General features: G+C 38.3%; 2 protein-coding genes and 1 long non-coding RNA gene across 3 annotated transcripts; 1 reads left to right on the top strand and 2 right to left on the bottom strand.

Annotated features, from left to right (window-relative positions):
* Nucleotides 1-51: 51 nt before the first annotated feature.
* On the top strand, nucleotides 52-15401 carry LOC134223206 (fatty acyl-CoA reductase wat-like). The gene is made up of 3 exons (XM_062702345.1): nucleotides 52-1103; nucleotides 14932-15048; nucleotides 15109-15401. Exons 1-3 carry the CDS (start codon nucleotides 52-54, stop codon nucleotides 15356-15358), a joined length of 1419 nt encoding a protein of 472 aa, XP_062558329.1. The 3' UTR covers nucleotides 15359-15401.
* Nucleotides 8081-8817, bottom strand: LOC134223204 (uncharacterized). Its single transcript, XR_009982480.1, has 2 exons — nucleotides 8404-8817; nucleotides 8081-8242 (listed from the first exon to the last, which is right to left on the bottom strand). It is a non-coding gene; the product is annotated as an uncharacterized LOC134223204 (long non-coding RNA).
* Nucleotides 15402-15868: 467 nt separating the features above from the next.
* On the bottom strand, nucleotides 15869-17078 carry LOC134223207 (fatty acyl-CoA reductase 1-like). The gene is made up of 2 exons (XM_062702346.1): nucleotides 16373-17078; nucleotides 15869-16312 (listed from the first exon to the last, which is right to left on the bottom strand). Exons 1-2 carry the CDS (start codon nucleotides 17076-17078, stop codon nucleotides 15984-15986), a joined length of 1035 nt encoding a protein of 344 aa, XP_062558330.1. The 3' UTR covers nucleotides 15869-15983.
* Between the last annotated feature and the right edge of the window lie 5091 nt (nucleotides 17079-22169).

Genomic DNA, 22169 nt, shown 5'->3' with positions numbered 1-22169 from the left:
AGTATAGTTTGCTTTTTCAAATATTCAAACACTAGAAGGAAGTCAGCGGAAATGGGTGATTTGATTAAGAACTGTTCGGAAAACGGTTTGGGTGCGATAAATCTCTACAAAGATTCGGTAGTCCTGATCAGTGGTGGGACAGGGTTTATTGGAAAGGTGTTGATTGAAAAGCTGCTGCGGAGTTTCAATGTGAAGAAAATCTATCTGTTGCTTCGTGAGAAACAAAATGTTAAATTCAAAACTCGATTGAAGGAAATCTTCCGGGAGCCGATTTTCAACGTAATCAGAGAAAGCCATCCGGATCCAGCGAGTGTGTTTTCTAAAGTGATTGCCGTTGATACAAATTTTCAAAACGAAAAGATCATTAGTGCCGACGATATGAAACTTCTAGAAGCTGAAGTAACGATCGTGTTCAATGTGATGGCTTCAGTGAAGTTTAACGAGAGCATCGATTCTGCCTTGGATACTAATGTGGTTTGTTCTCGGAAATTGTTCGATATTGTAAGTAAGATGGCTCAGGTGCGATCTGTCGTTCACGTGTCCACATTTTATTCCAACTGTAACCGATCGCGAATAGAAGAGCGAATATTTGAAGACATCCCTTTCGGTGGTTACAGCAACTTGTTGGAGATCCTGAGCCACCTGCAAGAAAACGAGAAGAAGTGCTTGACGCCATCGATTCTTGGAACTATGCCTAACAGCTACACCTTCAGCAAAAAATGCGCCGAAGCCATGATCCAGCAAAGTTATGCACACCTTCCTATTTGCATTTTTCGGCCTCCGGTAGTGACGTCCGCCTACCGGGAACCAATCCCCGGTTGGGTGGACAATTTCAACGGAATCTCGGGGATGTGTGTACCGATGATTCAGGGAAAATTCTACTGCTGCATGGCGGAGCGAGAAATTGCTAGCCATACCGTACCGGTGGATTACTGTGTAGCTGCGATGCTGGCCGTGGGTGCAGAACGGGCCAGAACACGTGGAGAAGCCACTGGAACTGTGCCAGTATTCAATTACGCTACCGATGTGAACAACATACGGTGGGGTGATTTTGGAAAATGGATTTCAAAAGGATGCGAGTCTTTGTTGGGTCGACTGTTTGGGTGAGTAAAAAGCATGAGGGTTGAACTTGAAACTCAACAAATTTGTGGCTTGAAATTCAACAAATTTGATTCTCATAATATGTGGCCATCAGCTGTGTACCCTTAATGGTCAAAGCTTTTATACACAATGACCTATTCCAACCAAGTGCAATAGTAAATGTTTTCTGGTGAAAAAAGCTTTGTTGAACATGAACAGGCAGACATTTGGTAAATTCCCCATGTAAGATTTCTTCTATACAAATCCCCATAAGTGTGTAGTGCCTCAAGCTCTCGAGTGACTATAAAGGATTAGGTACAGTAAAGCTTTGGTAAAAAAGTATCGTTTCGCAATTATCAATTTTTGACTCCGTGTGGAGCCAGTTGAAGTTTGTATAAACAAATGTCTGGAGAAATAACGCAGTGCCATATTTTGATGGCAGGTGACGTTATATACTACTCCCGATATTTTTTTACAGCATCATCCCAATATTCCATCGATCTTGCTATTGATCAAGATGCGATCTTGTCCGGAAATGTAAATATATTCTAATGAGGTAATTATTGAGCTATTTTCGTACAATTGACACCATAGTAAATGGCCAAACAACACTTCAAAAAATAAAACAAATACCTTTGCCAGTTAAACTCGAATCCTCTTTCGTTGTTTTTGACACAGCATCGGGCACATGCTTTTGTAATCTCTTAAGAGATGTATGATTAATTGTTTAAAATACGGTGATTGACGTCAAAACTAGGCATTTCATTTTTTTGAACACGCTTTTTTCTATACACACATGAAATGAGTCACATGGTGACCGAATTGTTCGGAATTTGTTTAGAGCGTCATTATAGAACACAATATCAGTGCAGCTTATATAAAAAATCAAATGTATTTCTGTGTCGTGACCAATACGAGCGTAATTCGGCGTAATCTACGGGGTGAAAATGACCACTCTTGGACTCAGTTATAAACGGAATTTCTTCGGCATTTTCAACTCCTTGGTTATTTATGGAAATTTAGATTTCCATTTTTTGATATTATAATATGAATCAAAAATGATGGATTTCACTCTATGTTTAAGTTTTCCAGTCCGCTACAGATCTGTAAAGTGCCCAATGATAATTTGTTTGAAAATATGTCGACGGTTTCGTGCAAAAACTGGCACAACTCAAAAACTTTCGTTTTTGATATTTTGATGATAAATGCAAAATGCTAGAAAATTTGACTCTTATGCGTATTGCGTAAATTTGACGGTTTTTCGAAAAATTTATATAAATCCATGAATTTGTCAATTTTTCTAAGTTTTCGACACATCTATTTGCATCAGCTAAAAACTTAAAACATCGTTTCTGAAAATTTTCAGATATTAAGTTGTACCCTCAAAAGAGGGTAACATTTATTGTTTTATAGATTTGAGCAAACTGAGTGAAATGTTAATTTGACTTGACAGAAGCCTGTCTTATTGAATGGAGTTGTAGATTACCCGTACATGATGCTTATGAGACTTTTTAGACTGAATTATTATCACTACTCATCAAATATTCAACGCTTCTTCTTCTTCTTATTGGCATTACATTCCCCACTGGAACATTGCCGCCTCGCTGCTTAATGTTCATTCAGCACTTCCACAGTTATGAGCGGCGAGGTTCCAAGCCAACTTACCATTTTTGCATTCGTATATCATTAGGCTAACACGATGATATTTTTATGGCCAGGGAAGTCTAGACAATTTTCAAACCGAAAATTGCCTAGACCGGCACCGGGAATTGAACTCAGTCACCCTCAGCACGGTCTTGCTTTATAGCCGCAGATCTCACCGCTAGGCTAGGCGAATATTCAACGCTTTTGCCTAATTTTCCCACCATTGCACTAGTACAAGTTTCTGGTTTGCTGCAATCGGGAATGTCGGTTGGCCAAATTCTGCCATAATGGTTTTTTCGGATAAATGCTGTCATCAGAGAAAAAGTAGAATCACAAAAATTTACCACACCAAGGTATAGCAAATGGAATTCAAAATGAATTAAAAAAATTCCGCCAAATTTTTTTAAACGGTCTGTTACACGAAATTAGAAATTCAATAATTACCACAAATAACTGGTACCCTTTTTCTGAATCAATTTTAGAAAAAAATTATTATCATTTACAATCAAATAAATACATGTACAATGTAGATAATGAAAAGTCTAATCTCGTGCTTCTAGTTATTTTCAAATAGGGGGAAAGACGGATTTGGCAGGTTTTGTTCTATTATTGGCAGGGGGTTTTTTATGACTGACTAGGCTCAAATTTGGCATAAACATTCTTTGCATATCAAAGAATATTGTGGCCAAATTTCATAAAATTTGGTCGACAAAAACCCCCCTGCCAATAATAGAACAAAACCTGCCAAAGCCGTCTTTCTCCCTACATAACATTTTATCTTTTTGTTAAATTATTTGGAAAATTGCATCTCGTATCTCACTGTGGATTTTTTCCGTGATTCTACTTTTTCTTTTTTGATTTTTTTCCTAGCGTATAGCTTTAGAACTATCGAAGTAGGCCTGGTACGTGCCACAATTGATAGTCAAATTAATAATAATCAAAGTAGTCGGGTCAATTGGTTGACAGTCACATTTGGTTAGGGTGACCATATGATTTTTTTTTCTAAAGGATGACAATTCACCCGAATCGTAGCGAAAAAGGAAGACATTTGGATGAAAAAGGAGGACATCGATCAATTTTTAGTTTTTAAGAATATTGTATTTGTTAGAATTTTGCTTACTAAAGTCTATTGGAAGAAGTATTTGTAAGTGGAGGCAAATACGACATCTTCTTCTACTTTGTTAACAAAACAGATTACTTTATTAACTCCAGATGGAACATTATCTTTATTCTTATCTTTTCTCTATAAAATAAAAATGAAGTGGTCTATGTTCGTATCCGCAAAACTCGAAAACGGCTGGATGGATTTTCTTCATTCCTTCAGCAGATATGTTCGTTATCGTTTCCAACGTTTATATGATATTTCCTCATGCGAAAATCATGTGGAAAACTCTAACGAAGATTCGTATGGAACATTCGCATGGCAGTTCACAATTCGCAATTTTGCCTACTATGCAGAATAACGTCTTCCGGGTTGACTAGTAGTCCATATAAAGCACTTTCTATTTATTAACTCCCAACAGTTGATTCAAAAGTATAAGATTGCTAATGTCGTTCCTGTTCGCTTGACTAACATCTAGGTTACTTCGATCTGGCAGACAAAGTACCGGTACTACAAGTGTCAAATCAATGTTGGGGATGAAACAAAACATGCACTACAACATGATGCATAAGTTATGGCCAATTGAAGCTTGTTGAAGCATAATTTGGCAAAATAATTTAAATGTCTAGCGTTCTAGTACTTATGCTTCTACTCTCCCAACGCAATCTTATTCTCAATTCGAGAATCACAATTTAAGAAATGTAATTGAGAATGATATCGTTGACTGTATGACCACAAAATTCTCAACTAAAGAAACTCAAAACTGTTGAGATTAGTTATAGATATTTCTATTCCGTTCTAGGCATGGCGTTGTGGCTCCTCTCAACTATCGTATGATGCGTTCAAAAGGGTGTTTTTCAGAAGCATTTGCTTTTTTTCCTAATCCATTTCTCACAATTCCGATTCTTCTGATATCTTTGACACCTGTATTAGTGTAACTCACGCATTTCATTTTCGATATTAACGAAAAAAAAATGTTCAAAACATGGAGAAAAATTGTAGGAATTGTGGTGGCTGTCTCAGTCTTAAAAACCATTAAACGGGTCACGTTTTGTTCTGACCGACGTTTCAGGCTTTGAGTGTGGCCTTTTTCAAGGGGAAAAATTGTTAATCGTTCTCGACCTAGTATATACCTATAGGAAAAAAAACGATTGACAAATTTTTCCTTTGAAAGAGGCCACATCAAATAGCCGAATCGTAGGGCAGAATAAAACGTTAGTCGTTCAATGGTTCTTAGACAGAGATAGCCGCAATTTCTACATTAAAACTATTTCCAGTCATCTTCTATACCATACTAAACCAGGGAGGAGTATATTTCAGATTCTAAAGCAGAAATGCAAACTTGGGCAACGTTGTTGTATTATTGCTTGTCAAACAAGATATTTCTCAGAAATAGTCATTCTCATTTTTTTAAAAGAAATACAATTTAGCGTAAAAGGGGGACATCCGATTTTTAATGAAAAAGGAGGGCATGTCCTCCTTTAGGATACCATATGGTCACCCTACACCCACCAAAGGCGGAAGGTTTTCCAGGAGACCCGCTCGCCTGTTTACAGATTTAATTCCACAGGAGTAGAGTTTTTTTTTGTGTAAAACGATCAATTTTATCTCGAATATACACAAAACCTTCCCCAGTCCTTCCCGGCACCAGTGATTAGAGCAAAAGGCCCCTTTGGAATTTGGTCATCTGGTTGATTATGGCTAATGTTTCCTCCTTACTAGGGCGGGAATCAAACCTTCACTCCATAGCAAATGCGTTTTGACGATTGACGACGCTAACCGCTCGGCCACGAAGCCCACATTTGGTTGAAAGTGGATTTTCGAATGAATAATGGTACATTTAGTCGAATGACGTTCCGCCGAATGGATATTTGAAAGGAAGGAAATATCACACCTAAAAATAATCATGTAATTTTAGGTGCTGTGACACCGACATATACGAGCGTCATTTTTGACGTAAAATTAGGTGGTACTTTAATTTTACATCACAACTTTATTGACAAAAAAATTGATCGATCAGAACGAGAATCGAACATAAGTCCGCTGAGTGAGAGCCCGGCACGCTACCACTCAGCTATCTCCGTTTCTTGAAAGAGGGATGATCGAAGTAAAACTGGTTCCACGATTTGCACTGAACAAGTATTTCACTGCATCAAGTCATTAACTGCTGGTGCGTTAGGTGCGTTGCAGCGGGTGCTGTGTTTAGGTTCCGTGACATGTAATTTTAAATCATCTGACATTGAAAAATATACGATTTTGTTTATGTCATGTGGTTTTGTGTCATTTTATTGAAATACATCACCAGTAATATTCATAATTTGTTTGGTGTGTAGTCAATAATAATTAAATAGTAAATGATTTATTGCGGTGTTTCAAAAAGCCACATAATTATTGCTCCCAACCCCGTGGCAAGATATGCTTCTCAGCGTAGCGAACATCCTTGACAATGCATGCCAGCATACATTTTGAAAAGCGCTGCACATAAATCGCGAGTTTACAAGCAACTATCTTCTTCTTCTTGTTGGCATTACATCCCCAAACTGGCACTGGGACAGAGCCGCCTCGCAGCTTTATGTTCATTAAGCACTTCCACAGTTATTAACTGCGAGGTTTCTAAGTCAGGTTGCCATTTTTGCATTCGTATATCATGAGGCTAACACGATGATACTTTTATGCTCAGGGAAGTCGAAACTATTTCCAATCCGAAAATTGCCTAGACTGGCACCGGGAATCGAACCCAGCCACTCTTTGCATGGTCTTGCTTTGTAGCCGCGCCTTTTTCTTAACTAATTTACTCTCAACAAGTTACAATGGATGGGGGATCATTTTTCATTGTTTACTGTCGAAAACGAGCCTTACCGAATTATGGGCTCTGAAGTGATGAGGAAAATACAACTTTTTGTATGCAAAATACGCTACAAAATTTACTTATTTTAACGGCATCTGTCCTTGACAGATTTATTCCAACGAGTTGCATTCGATCGAATAAAGATCTAAGTAGACAGAATGCATTAATCGTAGCATTTTTTTCAGCTGTCTCGTATATTTCTATAAATATTAAAACAAAAACGAATGATATTGCGCTTTTTGCACTTTATAAGAGTTCTGCGAGATTTTTTTTCTCACAGTTATCTTTTTCTCACACTCAATACACTCAAAAAAGTTTGATTTTCCGTGTGTAATATTTGTGTGTGAGTGCTCAATCTAAAAACAAATAGACGTCAAATCATGAGTTACTAGATAAAGATTGTCGCTGTCCGAAACATCTTTTGCTGGAGAGGATAGGGGAGCTAAATGTCAAAGAAGGAAAATCCATACGATTTGACAGCTTGGTACCCAACATGTTCCGGACGGCAGAACAAAGGGAACCGAAGCGACAATCTTTATCTAGTAACTAAAATATCTTTTGTGTACACGCTTACATGTGACTAACGACTAATGGGTTATAATTGGGTAAATTTCAGTAACAAAAATCGATCAACCCGAAATGAGAGTGAGTGTGAGAAAAAGAAACGGGCAAATCACAATCTACACATAACTCTTCAAATTGGTGAAATCGGCAATATTATTCACACAGACAAACAGACGTAACACTAGAGAAATTACCATCGACCATGACTTCAACGAACACTTCGAATTTGATTGATTGTGCGTTTCACAACTAGAGGCGCTAGCGTCGTAATACCTTGAGTTTGACATTTCACTCCAACGCCTTCTGGTGACAATGTCATACGAAACATTGTTTTGTGTAACACGCTCGCAAGACGGTAGTAGAGGAGTTAGACGATGGATTTTCAGATAAATGTTCAAGCTGTTACGTCTGGTTGTCTGTGTTATTCATTTATCTTGTTGATTTGTAATTATGTCGACATAGTTAATATTGATAAAGTATCAAAATTTAAATTTATATTTTACGTACACAGAAAGAAAAATCATTAATGAAATTAAAAAAACCATTGGTTAAAATAAAAAGTTGCGTTGGTTCTTTTTCGTAGAGAGTTGCGTATGTTTAAAATAAAAGTGCATTAACTTTTGCGTCAACGATGTTTCAAAAGTGACATGCCACTCTAAAATTAAAAGTGTGAACTTTCAAAATAAAATTTTACAACTGTCAAATCCAAATGGTCACACTGGGGTAAAAAGAGTGGGATTTTTCATTCAGAAAATGATATTTTATTTTGCTCCAAAAAGAACCTCCCAAACTATCATCGTTTTCCATATTTTCTTTTTAAATTTAATAGAATACTAATCGGCTTATTTTTTTTAGTTTTATTTGATTGTTTGAAGCTTAAGGTAACTCTCGAAATAATATTGTAAAGGTGGCCTCTTCCGGGCCACTTGTCGGACCGCGTATATTAGCATGCTGATATGGCCGTTTCCTCCGGTTACTAATGTTGAAATATGTGGGCTATTTATCTGTAAGAAAACTTACATAAGTGAAAATTACGCTCAGTCTTCGACCAGCAAAAGCCGCGCCTAACTTTGTTCTCACCATTGAATTCTCGGGCACTGCTTTTGATGACTCGAATAAGTATGCACCTGTTTAAATATATTTTTGAATAATAAATGTGACTTACCTCCCGGTTTCTCGGTAATTTTCTCCGACTTCCGACACCGAACTGCTCTGAAAACAAGACCGCAACAATAGGACTTGGAGAAAAATATGAGCGTTGCTTGGGATTTCTGCATCTGAATGAATTTTCTCCTGTTGTCGCATACGAGGCATCATGATGCGATTATCCGGAAACTTCAATTAATATTAAATTCCAGCACTGATTCTGTGATTTAAGCGCACTTAATTTATGATGCACCACCAGATGAAAAAACAAACTGCTTTGTTATTATTGTGACACTAGCAGGAAGAGAGAGGGGTGAGAGCAAAAGTTTTCGTGGAGGCACTTTGAGTTAGACTTAATAAAATAATGGTCAAAAATTTATATTATTAACATGGAAAACATCCATGAGTGCATGTGAAATAAAATGTGTGTTGCTTATTTACAGTATTCTATATGTGTTAAGCCCTAAACGCGATTTGGCGGAAAGGTGACGGACACGAAACATTTGATAGAAAATATATGGACTAACTTTCAAATCTGCCGTTTCCGTTGCCGTTCCGCTATATTGCGTGCGGCCTTCAATTTTAAAGTAAGAAATATAAAAAGTTAAGCAAATCGCAGAAGATAAGTGAAAAAGTATGTAATTTTGTTTTTTCACCACTTACTTAATGCATGAAATACCATAGTGCCCCTGCTAAAACGATTTTTTTTTTTTTCTCCGTTTTGCTGTTTTGATTCGTCGGTGTATATCGTTCGATTTGACAGTTCTACAATTTTTGGGCTAAGTGGAAGAACTTTTAATTTCATATTGAGAACAACAGAAAAAGAACTTTCAAATGAAAATAATACTTTCATAAGAATTAGTTTAACTTTTACTTTTGAGAAAATTGAGCACTTTTCAAAATAAAAGTGCAAAGTTTTTATTGAAACAATATTTGTTTTTTGTGTGTAGGGTAAAACGACCTATTATGGAGGGGTTAAGCACCGTGTCAAAACAAAATTGATTACAAAAATTCTTCAAAAATTACCTGTTGGTCGATTTCCATATTGTTGTAGTTGAATAGGATGCTCGTTAACTATAGTTTCGTGAATATTATGTCAATTGTGCTGAACTTATGTTGTTTTGTTTTTATCACAAAAAAAAACAAACTACCGCAATAATAGGACGCAGTTACCTATCGTTGCGATATTTTTTGAAGGTCAGTCCTATTGTTGCGGTATTGCATGTAATTCTCATGGAGAGCGATACCGCAACAATAGGACCTTAGCACTACCGCAATAATAGCTTCAAAAGATTCACTTTTTTAAGAAAAATTGTTGATTTTCATCATTTTGAACGGAATTTTGTCAATCAAAAGCTGTTCTAGTCGTTAATTCGTAGAGTTTTATCGTACCCACAATTGTTTTCAGTGGTATTATATCCAGAATGGACTACTTTAACACTACCGCAACATTAGGGCATACCACAACGATAGGACGTTTTACCCTATTTATTTGTTCTCTCCAAGTATAATCACAATCAGTCACCGCAAGTTAAGAAATACCCATAATTCGGTACTGTCATCGGGGGTGAGACACTATTGAGATTCTCACGTCCGAATGTGTGAGTGGCGATAAAAGGAAAACAAACACTCCTAGATGGTGCAACTCAGCAAAGATTGGGTAAAAATGAGTATATTTCCATATATTTTTTGACTCTTTTGAAATCATTGTGATGACCCGATCATTTTTTAGGTTATGAGCAGAAGGAAAACAAACATGTTTTTACACATGACGAATTGCACATTAGTGTGCGAGCTCTAAACGTCACTCATCTCTATAGGTTCCACAGACGAGCGCAGGCACGGTTGGGTTATTTCGATTAAGTGTGTTTTTCCACTTTTTCACAGTGTATCACGCGAATTTGACGTTACACACTACGTTGCTTGGGTTGCAATCGTGGCGTCATGCTCGTTTGGCTACACTAACTGACAGTTCGTTTGGCTACACTCGCCTTCGCCTCAGCTCGTCTACACAGAAAAAATAAAGAACCTAAAAAAAAAGTATAATGAACTCAACTTTGAGTACGAAGTTCAAATTTTTAACTCAATATTAGGTAGTTTTCTCACTCCCTCTCATGAATGTTATTATAAACAAAGAGAGCTGCATCGACCCAACGTGTGCTGTTCCGTGGAAGAAGCCAAATTTGAGTTGTTTTCACCATAGTCTCGAGTGAGTGAAAATAACATAAATTTGAGTTGGTGAAACTTCATAGTGGGTGAAAATTCAACACGGGAGTAAAGGCAAAGTACTCACCGGATTTTTTCGCATTTTACTTATTTTTGGCTTCTTCCACGCAAGGTCGGATTTGAGTGGAAGGAACCGTCAAGTGAGTTGATTCGCGTGTATGGAACCTATAGTGTCTATAGTGAGAATGGGTCAGCGCCCTTACCGACAGTATTGAAGTCGAATAACAAAATCGTTCAAAATGGTCTTCTATAATTTAGTTTTCTTGCCTTCAGATATATTAAATCTTTTATACAAGCATTCCATGAAATTCTGTAGTTCGGATGATGGAATTTAAAAACCATTTGTGAAACTAATTGGACACAGATCGCTGTAACCAGACTATTAACAATCATCCTAGGGGAACGATTCGCCACTTCATCTCATAGCTTCTATTTCCATCCCATCAAAAACAAAGCAATGGAAAGGAATTTGGTTTGTTTCAAGACAAAATTTTCAAAACGACTTATCTGTTTTTGTAAACAAAGATTCAAACGACGATTTGACGAATCTGATAGCTCTCCCACGCAAACCAACACCATCAACAGGTAGCGGAAACCTTCACCTACCTATTGGTGGTGTTGGTTTGCGTGGGAGAGCTATCAGATTCGTCAGATCGTCGTTTGAATCTTTGTTTACAAAAGCAGATAAGTCGTTTTGAGAATTTTGTCTTGGTTAATTATTTTTGTGATTTTTTTCAGCAATGAGCACACATACGATGAGATGGATATATGTACAGTGAGATGGAGATCGGAACAGTTTCCCTATTGTTTAGTCCGTCGCCAGATCGTAGCCAGGATGTCCCGGGCACATTTTTTTTCATACTGCGTTTCAATGATGACAGCGGGCTATGTCTATTGATGATGATGACACCGCGCTTGTCACAGGCTCGGGTGTAAGCGATTCTTAGTCAACTTTTTAGAAACAAATTAAAGTGTGAGTTAAAAGATAACGAGTTCTGACCAGAGCAGTTCAAAATATCTAGTCACCCGGTTAGTTATCGGCTTAACGTTAAGCCTTTTTATTAGTGCTGTTTTGACTTCACTAATGAATTTTTCTCGACACAATTTATAATGAACGAGAAAGGCATAATCACCGCTAAGTGGATTAATTTGTTTTTTTTTAAAATATCCTTGCAAATTTTGAAAAACTTCTTGTGGAAGCGCTAAATAATTTACTTTTGAAATTTTAATAGATTTTTTGTGGAAATTCTCAAGGGTTTTCCAAGGATTCACTTTGAAATATTTTTTTATGGAGAAGGGCCGTTTAGTCAAAGTCCACAAAGCCCAAAGCAGTTTGGCCGAACGAATCATTAGACCGAAACTCGTGTGACCGAAATAATTTGGGTGAAATAGACTTAGGAGCCGTACACTAATAACGTAAGAAAATTTTCTGAGTTTTTTAACACCTCCTCCCTCCATGTAAGATTTTTCCCATACAAATAGTTTTTTATTTATATGGAGCGTAAGAAAATGGCAGACCCCCCTCCCCCCGTAAGTGTTTACGTAATTAGTGTACGACCCCTTATGGCCAATAATGTCGTTTGGCCTAACAGGTCAGTTGGCCAAAAAGGTAGATCATTTAGCCGAAAATGCCGTTTGGTCGAAATGGTCGTTTGACACAAAGGATCATTTGGCCGAAAATGTTATTTGGCTGAAATGGTTATATGGCCGAAAGTGTTGTTTAGCCGGAAAAAATCGTTTGGCCGAATAGTTCATCTGGCCAAAAATGCCGATTGGTCGAAACGCTCGTTTGGCAGAAAGGGCCATTTAGCCGAACGAGGTGAAAATTTTGGTCATATGACCTATTTAGTAAATGATGTTTTCAGCCGTCGGTGCACCGCTATGGCTAAAATAGTGCCGGTTGGTGCACAACTCTAAGCTTTTGTTTTACTGGAATAAAGATTATTTTAACTGAAGTTATATTTTCTGCAACAAAAAGAATGGCTTGATTATCTGGAGTAAAATAATTGTTTTCAACACTCCGGATAATCGAGTCCACCCTCATACCCTGATTTGTTTATAGGCAATTTATAAATTTTTAATGGAAAATTTATAATTCTTTATGAAAATTTTATTTTGCTGCTTTTGTATTCGCCTTCTGATTTCTAGGAAATTTGCATGTGGATTGGCTATCGTAGCGTTACACCTGCAGGTACTTGATCGGTAATTACTCCTCAGTTTTTTCACGTTAAGGCATCGTCATAACATTCACCATTCAAAATTTCACTTAAAAAAAAGTATATAGGCATTGTTATCTTTCAACGTCAACACCTAGTTCCACCAACTTTGGAGTTGGCCCAGTCATTATTTGCTGCAACTATGACTGACTCGACTTTCTTTATCTTAGATAGGTCGTTCGCTGTCATGATTGGGCGTCTTCACTTTTCGATTTACCTTTTCCTATAAATTCCCTGCCTTCTTTGGCGTGAAAAGTGGTGTGACAATCGCTTCTACTGATTCACCTTTTTTTCCTGTTCGGGTATGCCACTACCAGTTATTAGATCTATTGTAGCGTTACCTGTAGCCTTAGTGTTTAAGTGCATGTCGAATTACTCCATTACTATTGATAAGAAATGCAGTATCGGTTTTGATACAGTTGTTGTTTTGTTTTCTCAAGAGCACCATGACAAGGTCCCGCTATTGAGACCCTTTACAGAGAGCAATCCCATTGAAGGCGCGTCCCTTATCAATAGGAAATCAATCCTGTCTTGAGAATCAGAAACAGTAATACAGTTTTTGGCCATGCATCGCAGCATCGCAGCTCTAGCCACATTCTTGTCTTGCTTGTAGAATTAGGGATTTAGCTCTGTCTACAAGACCATTTCAAGCAAGAGAATTTGTTCAGTAATAAGAACTTCCGTGTGTTCCTCTCACTACATTGTTCACCAGTTCAAGAAGAGTTAGTACGTATTTGAACCCTTAACTCGATTTTTTTTCCAGCAAGTCAGTTCAGCCTAGGAACCAAGTTTTTTTTAACTAATTGCTTAAAAAGTTGTTTCCGCTGCATACATTTAGCCTCAAACAATAGGATTTCGTTTCTTCGACTGTCTGCAAGGTAACATTAATTATGTTTTATTTCTGAGACTGCTGTTGGGGACTGAATACGATGACCCGTAATGCTGGGTAGACACCTTTACGTGGTGTGTTACGGGGTAAGATCTACCACGACGGTAACATTGCCAGCTACAGGCAAATCCTGACCCAACGATTACCTTCCTCATTATCCAACTCCGTGGTACTTATGAGGGTGTCGCTAAGTCGGTGGCCCCTCGTAAAGTAAGTACTACATCAACACTTCCTTCCTCTCCCTAGTTACGGTGAAGATGGGCGTGGCCAGGAGTAGTAATCCTCATGCTTTTGTTATTATTGTTTAAGACTGAAATCAAGGACCACTCCCCTTCTTGATTTCTGATAGCATTCTAGATAAGGATCTCAAAAGTAAAACATGAGTATCACTAGTGTCCAATCTACGAATTACACCGTAACAATGCTAATGCTATGCTAATGCTAATGCTGTTGGGGACTGAATACGATGAATCCTTAATTACCACAACTTATTGCCCTAGCTAGAAAAATGGATTAAGCTAGGGCTCTGTTTTATGTCCAAAACCACCCCCCACTGTAACACATCATTTACAATCAATCTATTGAAATGACTACATCCCAACAAACAATTTAAGCTGAATAAGCTAGTATTGGAGCTGGATAAGCCAATTTTTGTTTGAATAAGTTTGTTGGGAGGCACCCGGTCTTAGATTGCTACAGAGACAATCATGTTTTTGTACCGAAAGGAGTTGTTGGTCATAATGAAGGCCAGACTCCAACACCTAAGATGTTGCAGAACGAGCTGTCTTAAAAACTTTGGGTAAAAGTAATGAACCAAATGGCGGAATTTGAAGTTTATCTAACGTTAAATTATGTTTTGGCAACCATTTCTATAAAATGTCAATAAGACAGATCCTTCTTTAGCCTAAAGGTAAGTTGCACGGCCACGAGGCAAGATACTAAAGGTTACAGGGTTCAATACCCGGTCCGGTCTAGGGAATTTTCTCGACTTCTTTTGGTATAAAAAGTATCATTACATTAGTCTCATGGTTAATTGGCTTAGAAATGCGAATAAAGAAGAAAAATATTTCTATAAGTGTCATTGTTTTCAATTACAGTAAGTTACTTGTGCATCAGATCAGTCTTATTCATTCTAGTATCTAGCTTGTTTTCTTTTTAGCTCCATGTCTCATTTATTTTCTGACTTATAATTTGTATCAATTTTCTACTCTTACAGACGCTACGCTCTCGTATTGACAAGTTCCCGCTTTCTTCGGCAAATGTTCGTCTGGTGGTTCATTTTGCAGGCCGTTGCCGCCGACTTGCTGCTAGCATTTTTGGGAAAGAAACGACAGTGAGACGCTTTTATTTGTTTTGACTATTTTCCACAAATCCACATTTTTTTCTCTTTTAGACATTTGCGTACGGTGAAACGATTGTTTGCCCTGGAGGACGCGGCTCGATACTTTGCCATGCACGGATGGACCGTTCAGAATGACAATATGCGCCGAGTAATGAATCGGATGAACGATGAGGAACGAAACCTACTGAAGCTCGATATTGATCGACTGGACTGGGACGATTATTTCAAGGACTTTCTACCGGGTGTAAAAGCGGCTTTGGCGAGGAGTTATCAGCGAAGGCTGAGCCGATTGGGGGGATAGTGGTTATATAAATAAATGTATTTTATTTCAAAATAAGAGGATAAGTATACAATAAATGGATGAGTAATTTATTTGAAAACAAATGAATGAGTAATGTTACGGCGTGGATTCAGAAATATCGTAACATGATGCACTAGCATCTAGAGTCTATTTTGAATGTCTGGAAAGCAATTGAGACACCCCATCAACGCATCTTCTGATGTAATCTGGCCAATCCAAATCGTCAAGATCGAAGTAGAACATCTCCGTTTCCGTTTCACTAAGATGCCGCTTCAGATGAGTCAAATTTTTATTGTAACTACTCCATGATCGACACATGGCAAAGGCCGCCGCTTGGTTGTATGAAGCATATTGATGCAGTGATCTTCTGTAGTAATAGCTGAAAGATGTTTCAATCGTCTGAGCTATTTTGAAATTAGGATAAAATTTAACACTCACTCATCGGTCCCTTCGGTACGGTTGATCCATTTTGCCATTAGATCTTTGCATCCAGCATACCAATAGCAGATATGAAGTAGGTAATAATAGAGCCACGTGTTAATGGTTGACACGAATAGGTATTTCCTATTAAAATTGGATTTCTATTAGACGCTGTGCAAATATTTTTTTAAGGAACTATTAAATATTACCAAGCTAATCGTTCCCAGAAACGGGGTCTACTTTCAGCACTGTAGCGAATAACATCTCCATATGAGCATTTATTTACTTTGCTAACGTGATTGTAAACAGTTACAGTCGGTTCACTTTTACAACAACTGGACTTTCGTTGTGAGATGTCGAAACCACCAACTAGTATTGCATTCACGCAGTAATCCAATGGGACATAGTTTCCAGCTTGGTTCAAATCACTTAAGACCACCTGATTAATTCCGTCTATACTCGCTCGTATGATTGCAGCAATCCCATAAAAGTTATCCGTCCAGCCTGGCTGCGGCTCCTGGTACGATGGAGATACTGTGGATCATCGAAGTTCCATTGAATGGCGTTCTGCACTTGTACGAATTTGCTACTCACCAGCAGAGGGTCGGTAAACTCCGATGGGTAAATCTTTGACGAACTCCTTCTGGATCATGATTTCAGCAAGCTTCTTCGTAAATGTATATGTATTAGGATAATCCCCTAGCAAATCAACCTTGATTTTCTCACATTCATCACTAGATAAGGTCGTCAACATTTTCATGCACAGTTTATAATCCCCAAAGGGGACATCTTCCGAGACCTTCTCTTCCACAAAATTCTTAGTACATTCACTGTAAAACGTGGACGTATAAACGATCGATTTCAAGTTCGGGAAGCCCCTACACCACCTCAGCAAATACTTTCCGATCTGAACATTTGTCTGGAACGCTTCCTTTAAGGGTCGATTGAACTTGACATCAGCCAAGCAATAGAACACCACTTCCACTTCCCGTTGCACCGTTTCAGCAATAACATTATCCAATCCGAAACACTCCACATCAAAATCAACCTGCACAGCTTCCACTTTATTCACTTGGTCCCGCACTTGATCAAAAAGCTGATCTTCCATTAGTTTCCCCAAACGGTCTTTAGCGCAGTGTCCATCTTTGCTCCGAATTAATAAATACACTTTCTTTACTTTCAAACATCTAAGAACCTTCTCCAACAAAGCTTTTCCCACAAACCCCGTTCCACCCACTATGAGGATCGTAGCTCCTTCATAGAAATCAAGAACTTTGTTGGATTGTGGATAGCAGAACATTGTGGCGCTTACTGGTGCCTATTCCTATGACAGCAATTTGTTTTATACAAATTGCACAACATGAGTGGTCACGCGTGATCGGGATGCATCAACCCTTAGCAGGCGCAGCAGTCAATCGGTGGGTGGATTTATCACACCAGATAATCCTCGCATACCTAATGGATGAGCAACGTTCTGTACTTGTTCACCGGTTTCAGCTGTTGGTGATCGTGGAACGAAACTGCAATTAGTTGAAATTCACTCGGAAGCAAACCTATGGTAATATAAGCAACGGAGCATGACAGTTCTAGCGCGTGGTTTCTTAGAAGATAGTTCGATGTGCGGAAACAACGCATCGGCATCGGTAATTGAACGAGGAGGCAGTACTGCTAGTTTTCGTGATCGTCATGTGAAAGCGAAAACAGTTGCATTTTCATTTTCAAGAGACCAAATGAAAATGTACCGGGTTCCCGGTCACCTGTCACATTACAAGCAGTCATGATGCGAATGTGGCTTCGTTTTGAAATCTAAATTTCTGAATAGTTTCGATAGATCTGTGCAAATAACGATGGCTAGTCGATAAAATGATTATATTGTTCCTTGTTTTCGAGTTAGAAGTAACATTATTGAAGAAGAAACAGCTTATTTACAATAGTTTGATGCGTTTTCATGAAATAAAAATCCGTGAAAATTTAGCGGCATTTCTTTCATTGTTTTTGTTTTCTTTGAAAGCAAGAGAGAATAGAATGTAAATATCGCGTGACCTCTCTCAATGAAAATGAAAATCTCAGTACTGCGAGGAGGTGATACTAATGACTAATCAATTTAAAGACGAGAATTCCATGCCTGGGACCGATGTAATTATGAAATGCATTTGAAAAAGGGTCTTCTTTTACTGACATTCCGACCCTGAACTGGGTCCTTGACGCTTCGCTGTTTAGTTTAGTATTGCTTACCACTTGTACTGTATGTTCATAGAATACGTATTAAAACAAAATAAAAATATATCAGTGTCAATGGCGTAGCCACGGGGGGGTGGGGTTGTTTGGACATAAACCCCCCCAGAGATAACATTTTCGGAAAAAAAAATGTTCGGAAACACCCCCCCCCCAAGACAAATTTTCTGGCATCCACTGATCATTTGATTTAGTTCCCACTGTGTCATTTTGATTTAGTTAGTCGCAGTCTTAGTTAGCCAGTACTGGAGGTTAAGAAGCTTTATTTTGGTACACATAATAGTTTAAAAGTGTTCATGGAGGTAACATCAGACAATAGTTTATTTAACCGATGCAATACGGATTTTTTTTCGTCGTATTTCAACACAAATTTTGGACATACTGCTTCAAAAACAGGTTCAAACTATAAAAAAGTAGAATTATGGGGAGAAATAATTTTTTTTGAGATCTTTTAGGGCTTCCAAACCTTCCAGATTCAGATTCAAACTATAAAAAAGTAAAATTTAGGGGGGGGTGGGGTATTTTTTTTTCGAGATCTTTTAGGGCTTCCAAACTTTCCTTTGTAGATCTTGATGATCTACAAAAACAACAAAGCGTTTTACGGGGCCTCAATTCTAATATGAAGTTGGCAATGGTACATAAGAGACATAATTAAACTATTTTTATCAAATCGAAGTGTTACCAGGACAACAACGGTACTCCAAATTATTCTTGAGTTCAGATCTTGGAGGTCTACAAGACCAATAGAGTGATTCATAGGTCCCTGAGCTTGTGTGTTAGTTGTAGAATCCCCATGGGACATCATTACATCAGTATATAAAAAATCATCATTTCTAGAATAGCTACGGTACTCCAAACCATTCTTGAGTTCAGATATTGAAGATCTACAACACCAACAGAGTGATTCATAGGGTCCTGAGCTTGTGTGATAGTTGGAGAAACCCTGTGGGAGATCATTACACCAGTATATACAAATCACAACTTTTTTAGAGTACCTGCGGTACTCCAAACCATTCTTGAGTTCAGATATTAAAGGTCTACAACACCAACAGAGTGATTCTTAGGGTCCTGAGCATGTGTGATAGTCGGAGCAACCCCATGGGACATCATTACTTCAGTATATAAAAAAAATCAACATTCTCAGAATATCTAAGGTACTCCAAACCATTCTTGAGTTCAGATCTTGGAGGTGTATAAGATCAACAGAGTAATTCAAAAGGTTCCAGAACTTGCGTGTTAGTTGGAAAAGCCCCATGGGACATCACTAAATCAGTATATAATAAATTCAACATTCGCAGAACAGCCGCGGTACTCCAAACTATTCTTGAGTTCAGATATTGGAGATCTACAAGACCAACAAAGTGATTCAAAGGTTTCCTAGCTTGTGTGATAATTGGTGAAGCCCCATGGGACATCATTACACCAGCACAGAGAAACAGACGTCTCACTTAGAACAAAATGCAATCAAAATCATCGTCACGGAAACATTATCGCCCAATGCTAAATACACTGTGATTGGACAATTGGAAACCAGATGGCGGTAGTGTGCAAACGTCAAACACAAGCAAAATCGATGGAAGCGCCATCGGTGGCCGATCGACCACCTACAAAAAATTTAATCTTCCGTTGAAAAGGTGAACGATGAAACTTATATTGAGTGAGACGTCTGTTTCTCTGTGACACCAGTATATACAAAATACAATTTTCCCAGAATATTTTGGGTACTCCAAACCATTCTTGAATTCAGATCCTAGGGGACTATGAGACCAACAAATTGATTCAACGGCTACTTAGCTAATGTATCAGTTGCAAAAATCCCAATTCAAACTCATAAAACTAGTAGGGACATCGAGGATCTTCATGTTGATCGAATTGAATATTAAGATCTGTACTCAAGGATAGTTTGGAGAGTCGTAGATGTCGAGCTAAGTATGTAGTGTGTCTGTAATGGCGTTACGAGGTACCGTGAAGCTATTACACCTCCTAAAACTAGTGAGGACATCAAAGATCTTCATGTTGATCGATTTGAATATTAAGATCTGTGCTCAAGGATAGTTCGGAGTGTCGTAGATGTCAAACGAATTCTATAATTTGTCTGTAATGGTGTAACGAAGTCCCGTGGAGCTATTCCAACTCATAAAAATAGTTGAGACACCGGAGATCTTCATGTTGATCGATTTGAATATTAAGATCTGTACTCAAGGATAGTTCAAAGTGTCGTAGATATTGAAAAAAATCTGTAGTGCTTATGTAATGGTGTTATGAGGTACCTTGGAGCAATTACAACTCATAAAACTAGTGAGAACATCGAAGATCTTTATGTTGATCGATTTGAATATTAAGATCTGTGCTCAAGAACAGTTTGGAGTATCGTAGATATTGATCATATTCGGTGGTGTGTCTGTAATGGTGTATTGAAGTCCCGTGGAGCAATTCCAACTCATAAAAATAGTTGAGACACCGGAGATCTACATGTTGATCCATTTGAACATTAAGATCTGTACTCAAGGATAATTAAGAGTGTCGTAGATGTCGAGCGAATTCTGTGGTTTGTCTGTAATGGTGTAACGAAGTCCCGTGGAGCTATTCCAACTCATAAAAATAATTGAGACACCGGAGATCTTCATGTTGATCGATTTGAATATTAAGATCTGTACTCAAGGATAGTTTGACGTGTCTTAGATATTGAACAAATTCTGTAGTGCGTCTGTAATGGTGTTGCGAGGTACCTTGGAGCTATTTTTCAATTTTCTACTCGAATCAGCTGTCTTTTGAAAGATGGTCTGGAAAAGACCCGATTTATGCGTCTTCTTAATAACAAACAGCAACAAAATCAAATCAGATTCTCTAGAGAAAATTTCACCTAACTGCTACTGATGCCATTATGCGATTTGATTTTTCCAGCGTCTCCCTCTGACGCGTACTCATGATTCTAATACCGATGGAAAACTCCGGCCGTCGCCAAGCGATTGCGATTTACACTAAACTTGCTCTTCTATAAAACTACTAACAACAATAAAACCATATAAGAATCTTGAGAGAAAATTTCACTTAGCTGCTATTAATGCCACCTATGGGAATAAATTTATGCAGGGTCTCCCTCCTATGCGCTCTCGTGATTTTGCTACTGAAGGAAACTTTCTGATGTCGCCAAGCGATTATGATTTGCACTTTGGAGATTTGCAGGACCGATGCTGGGGTAGAACAACTCTCCGCCGGAATCTCGAACAACGTAAGTAGTAGTAGTAAAATTCTTCTTTATTTATACATTTTTGTTCTACAATTATCTGTTTTACATATAAAGTGATCGGCCGGCTTGGCCCTCCAACTTTGATTTTAAATAATTTCAATGTTAATGAACAATTTTTTAATTTTAATTTATCATTACGGCCTTTAAGAGGCGCTAGTGTGTTTTTAAAATTTGATAACCTAACTACTATGTACACTAATATTTACAATAAAAATTTGATAACCTAGATTGGAACTAGCGCCCTAAGCGCTTCTTGGTCCGAGTGCAGGCAACAGAACTTAAACTTTTCTTTACACTCACCAAAGCGTTCATGTAAGGTTTTTATCCCGGCCAGACGGTGGACCTCGGATGTTCTTGTCCTGGGAGGGGTGTTGAGGATCATCCTCAGGAATTTGTTTTGGACCCGTTGAAGTTTGAGGTGATGGCCAAGGTAGTCGGCCTCGTTGGCCCATTCCACAGTAAGGCCATGGCGGATGTTTTTGAGACAAACTTGTTTCGTCTGAGGACGTTGGTAACTCGAGTCAGTTGGTGTACAGTTGACCGACCGCGTCGGAAACCAAACTGTTCCTCGAGCAAGATGTTGAGATTTTCGGCAGACTCAAGTAACTGGTGATTAATAGCTTTTTCGAATAGCTTGGATAACCCTGAGAGCTGATGGGTCGATAACTTTTGGGGGAGGAAGGATCCTTCCCAGGCTTCCGGATGGGGATGACTTTCGCTGACTTCCAGGACGATGGGAAGTAGCTAAGCTGGAGATACTGATTAAAGATCAGCGAGAGGTGCTTAAAGAACGGAGCACTCATGTGTTTGAGCTCGAGATTCAGGAAGCTGTCGCGATCTGAGCAGCTGAGATCTCCAACTCCTCCGAGAAGTCGTTGGGAATCACATCCATTGTTTGCATGCTCG

The sequence above is a fragment of the Armigeres subalbatus genome, chromosome 3 (genome assembly GCF_024139115.2).
Source record: "Armigeres subalbatus isolate Guangzhou_Male chromosome 3, GZ_Asu_2, whole genome shotgun sequence".
Lineage (NCBI taxonomy): Eukaryota > Metazoa > Arthropoda > Insecta > Diptera > Culicidae > Armigeres > Armigeres subalbatus.
Note: the sequence above shows the minus strand (reverse complement) of the source record. Positions and strands in the feature narration are given on the sequence as shown.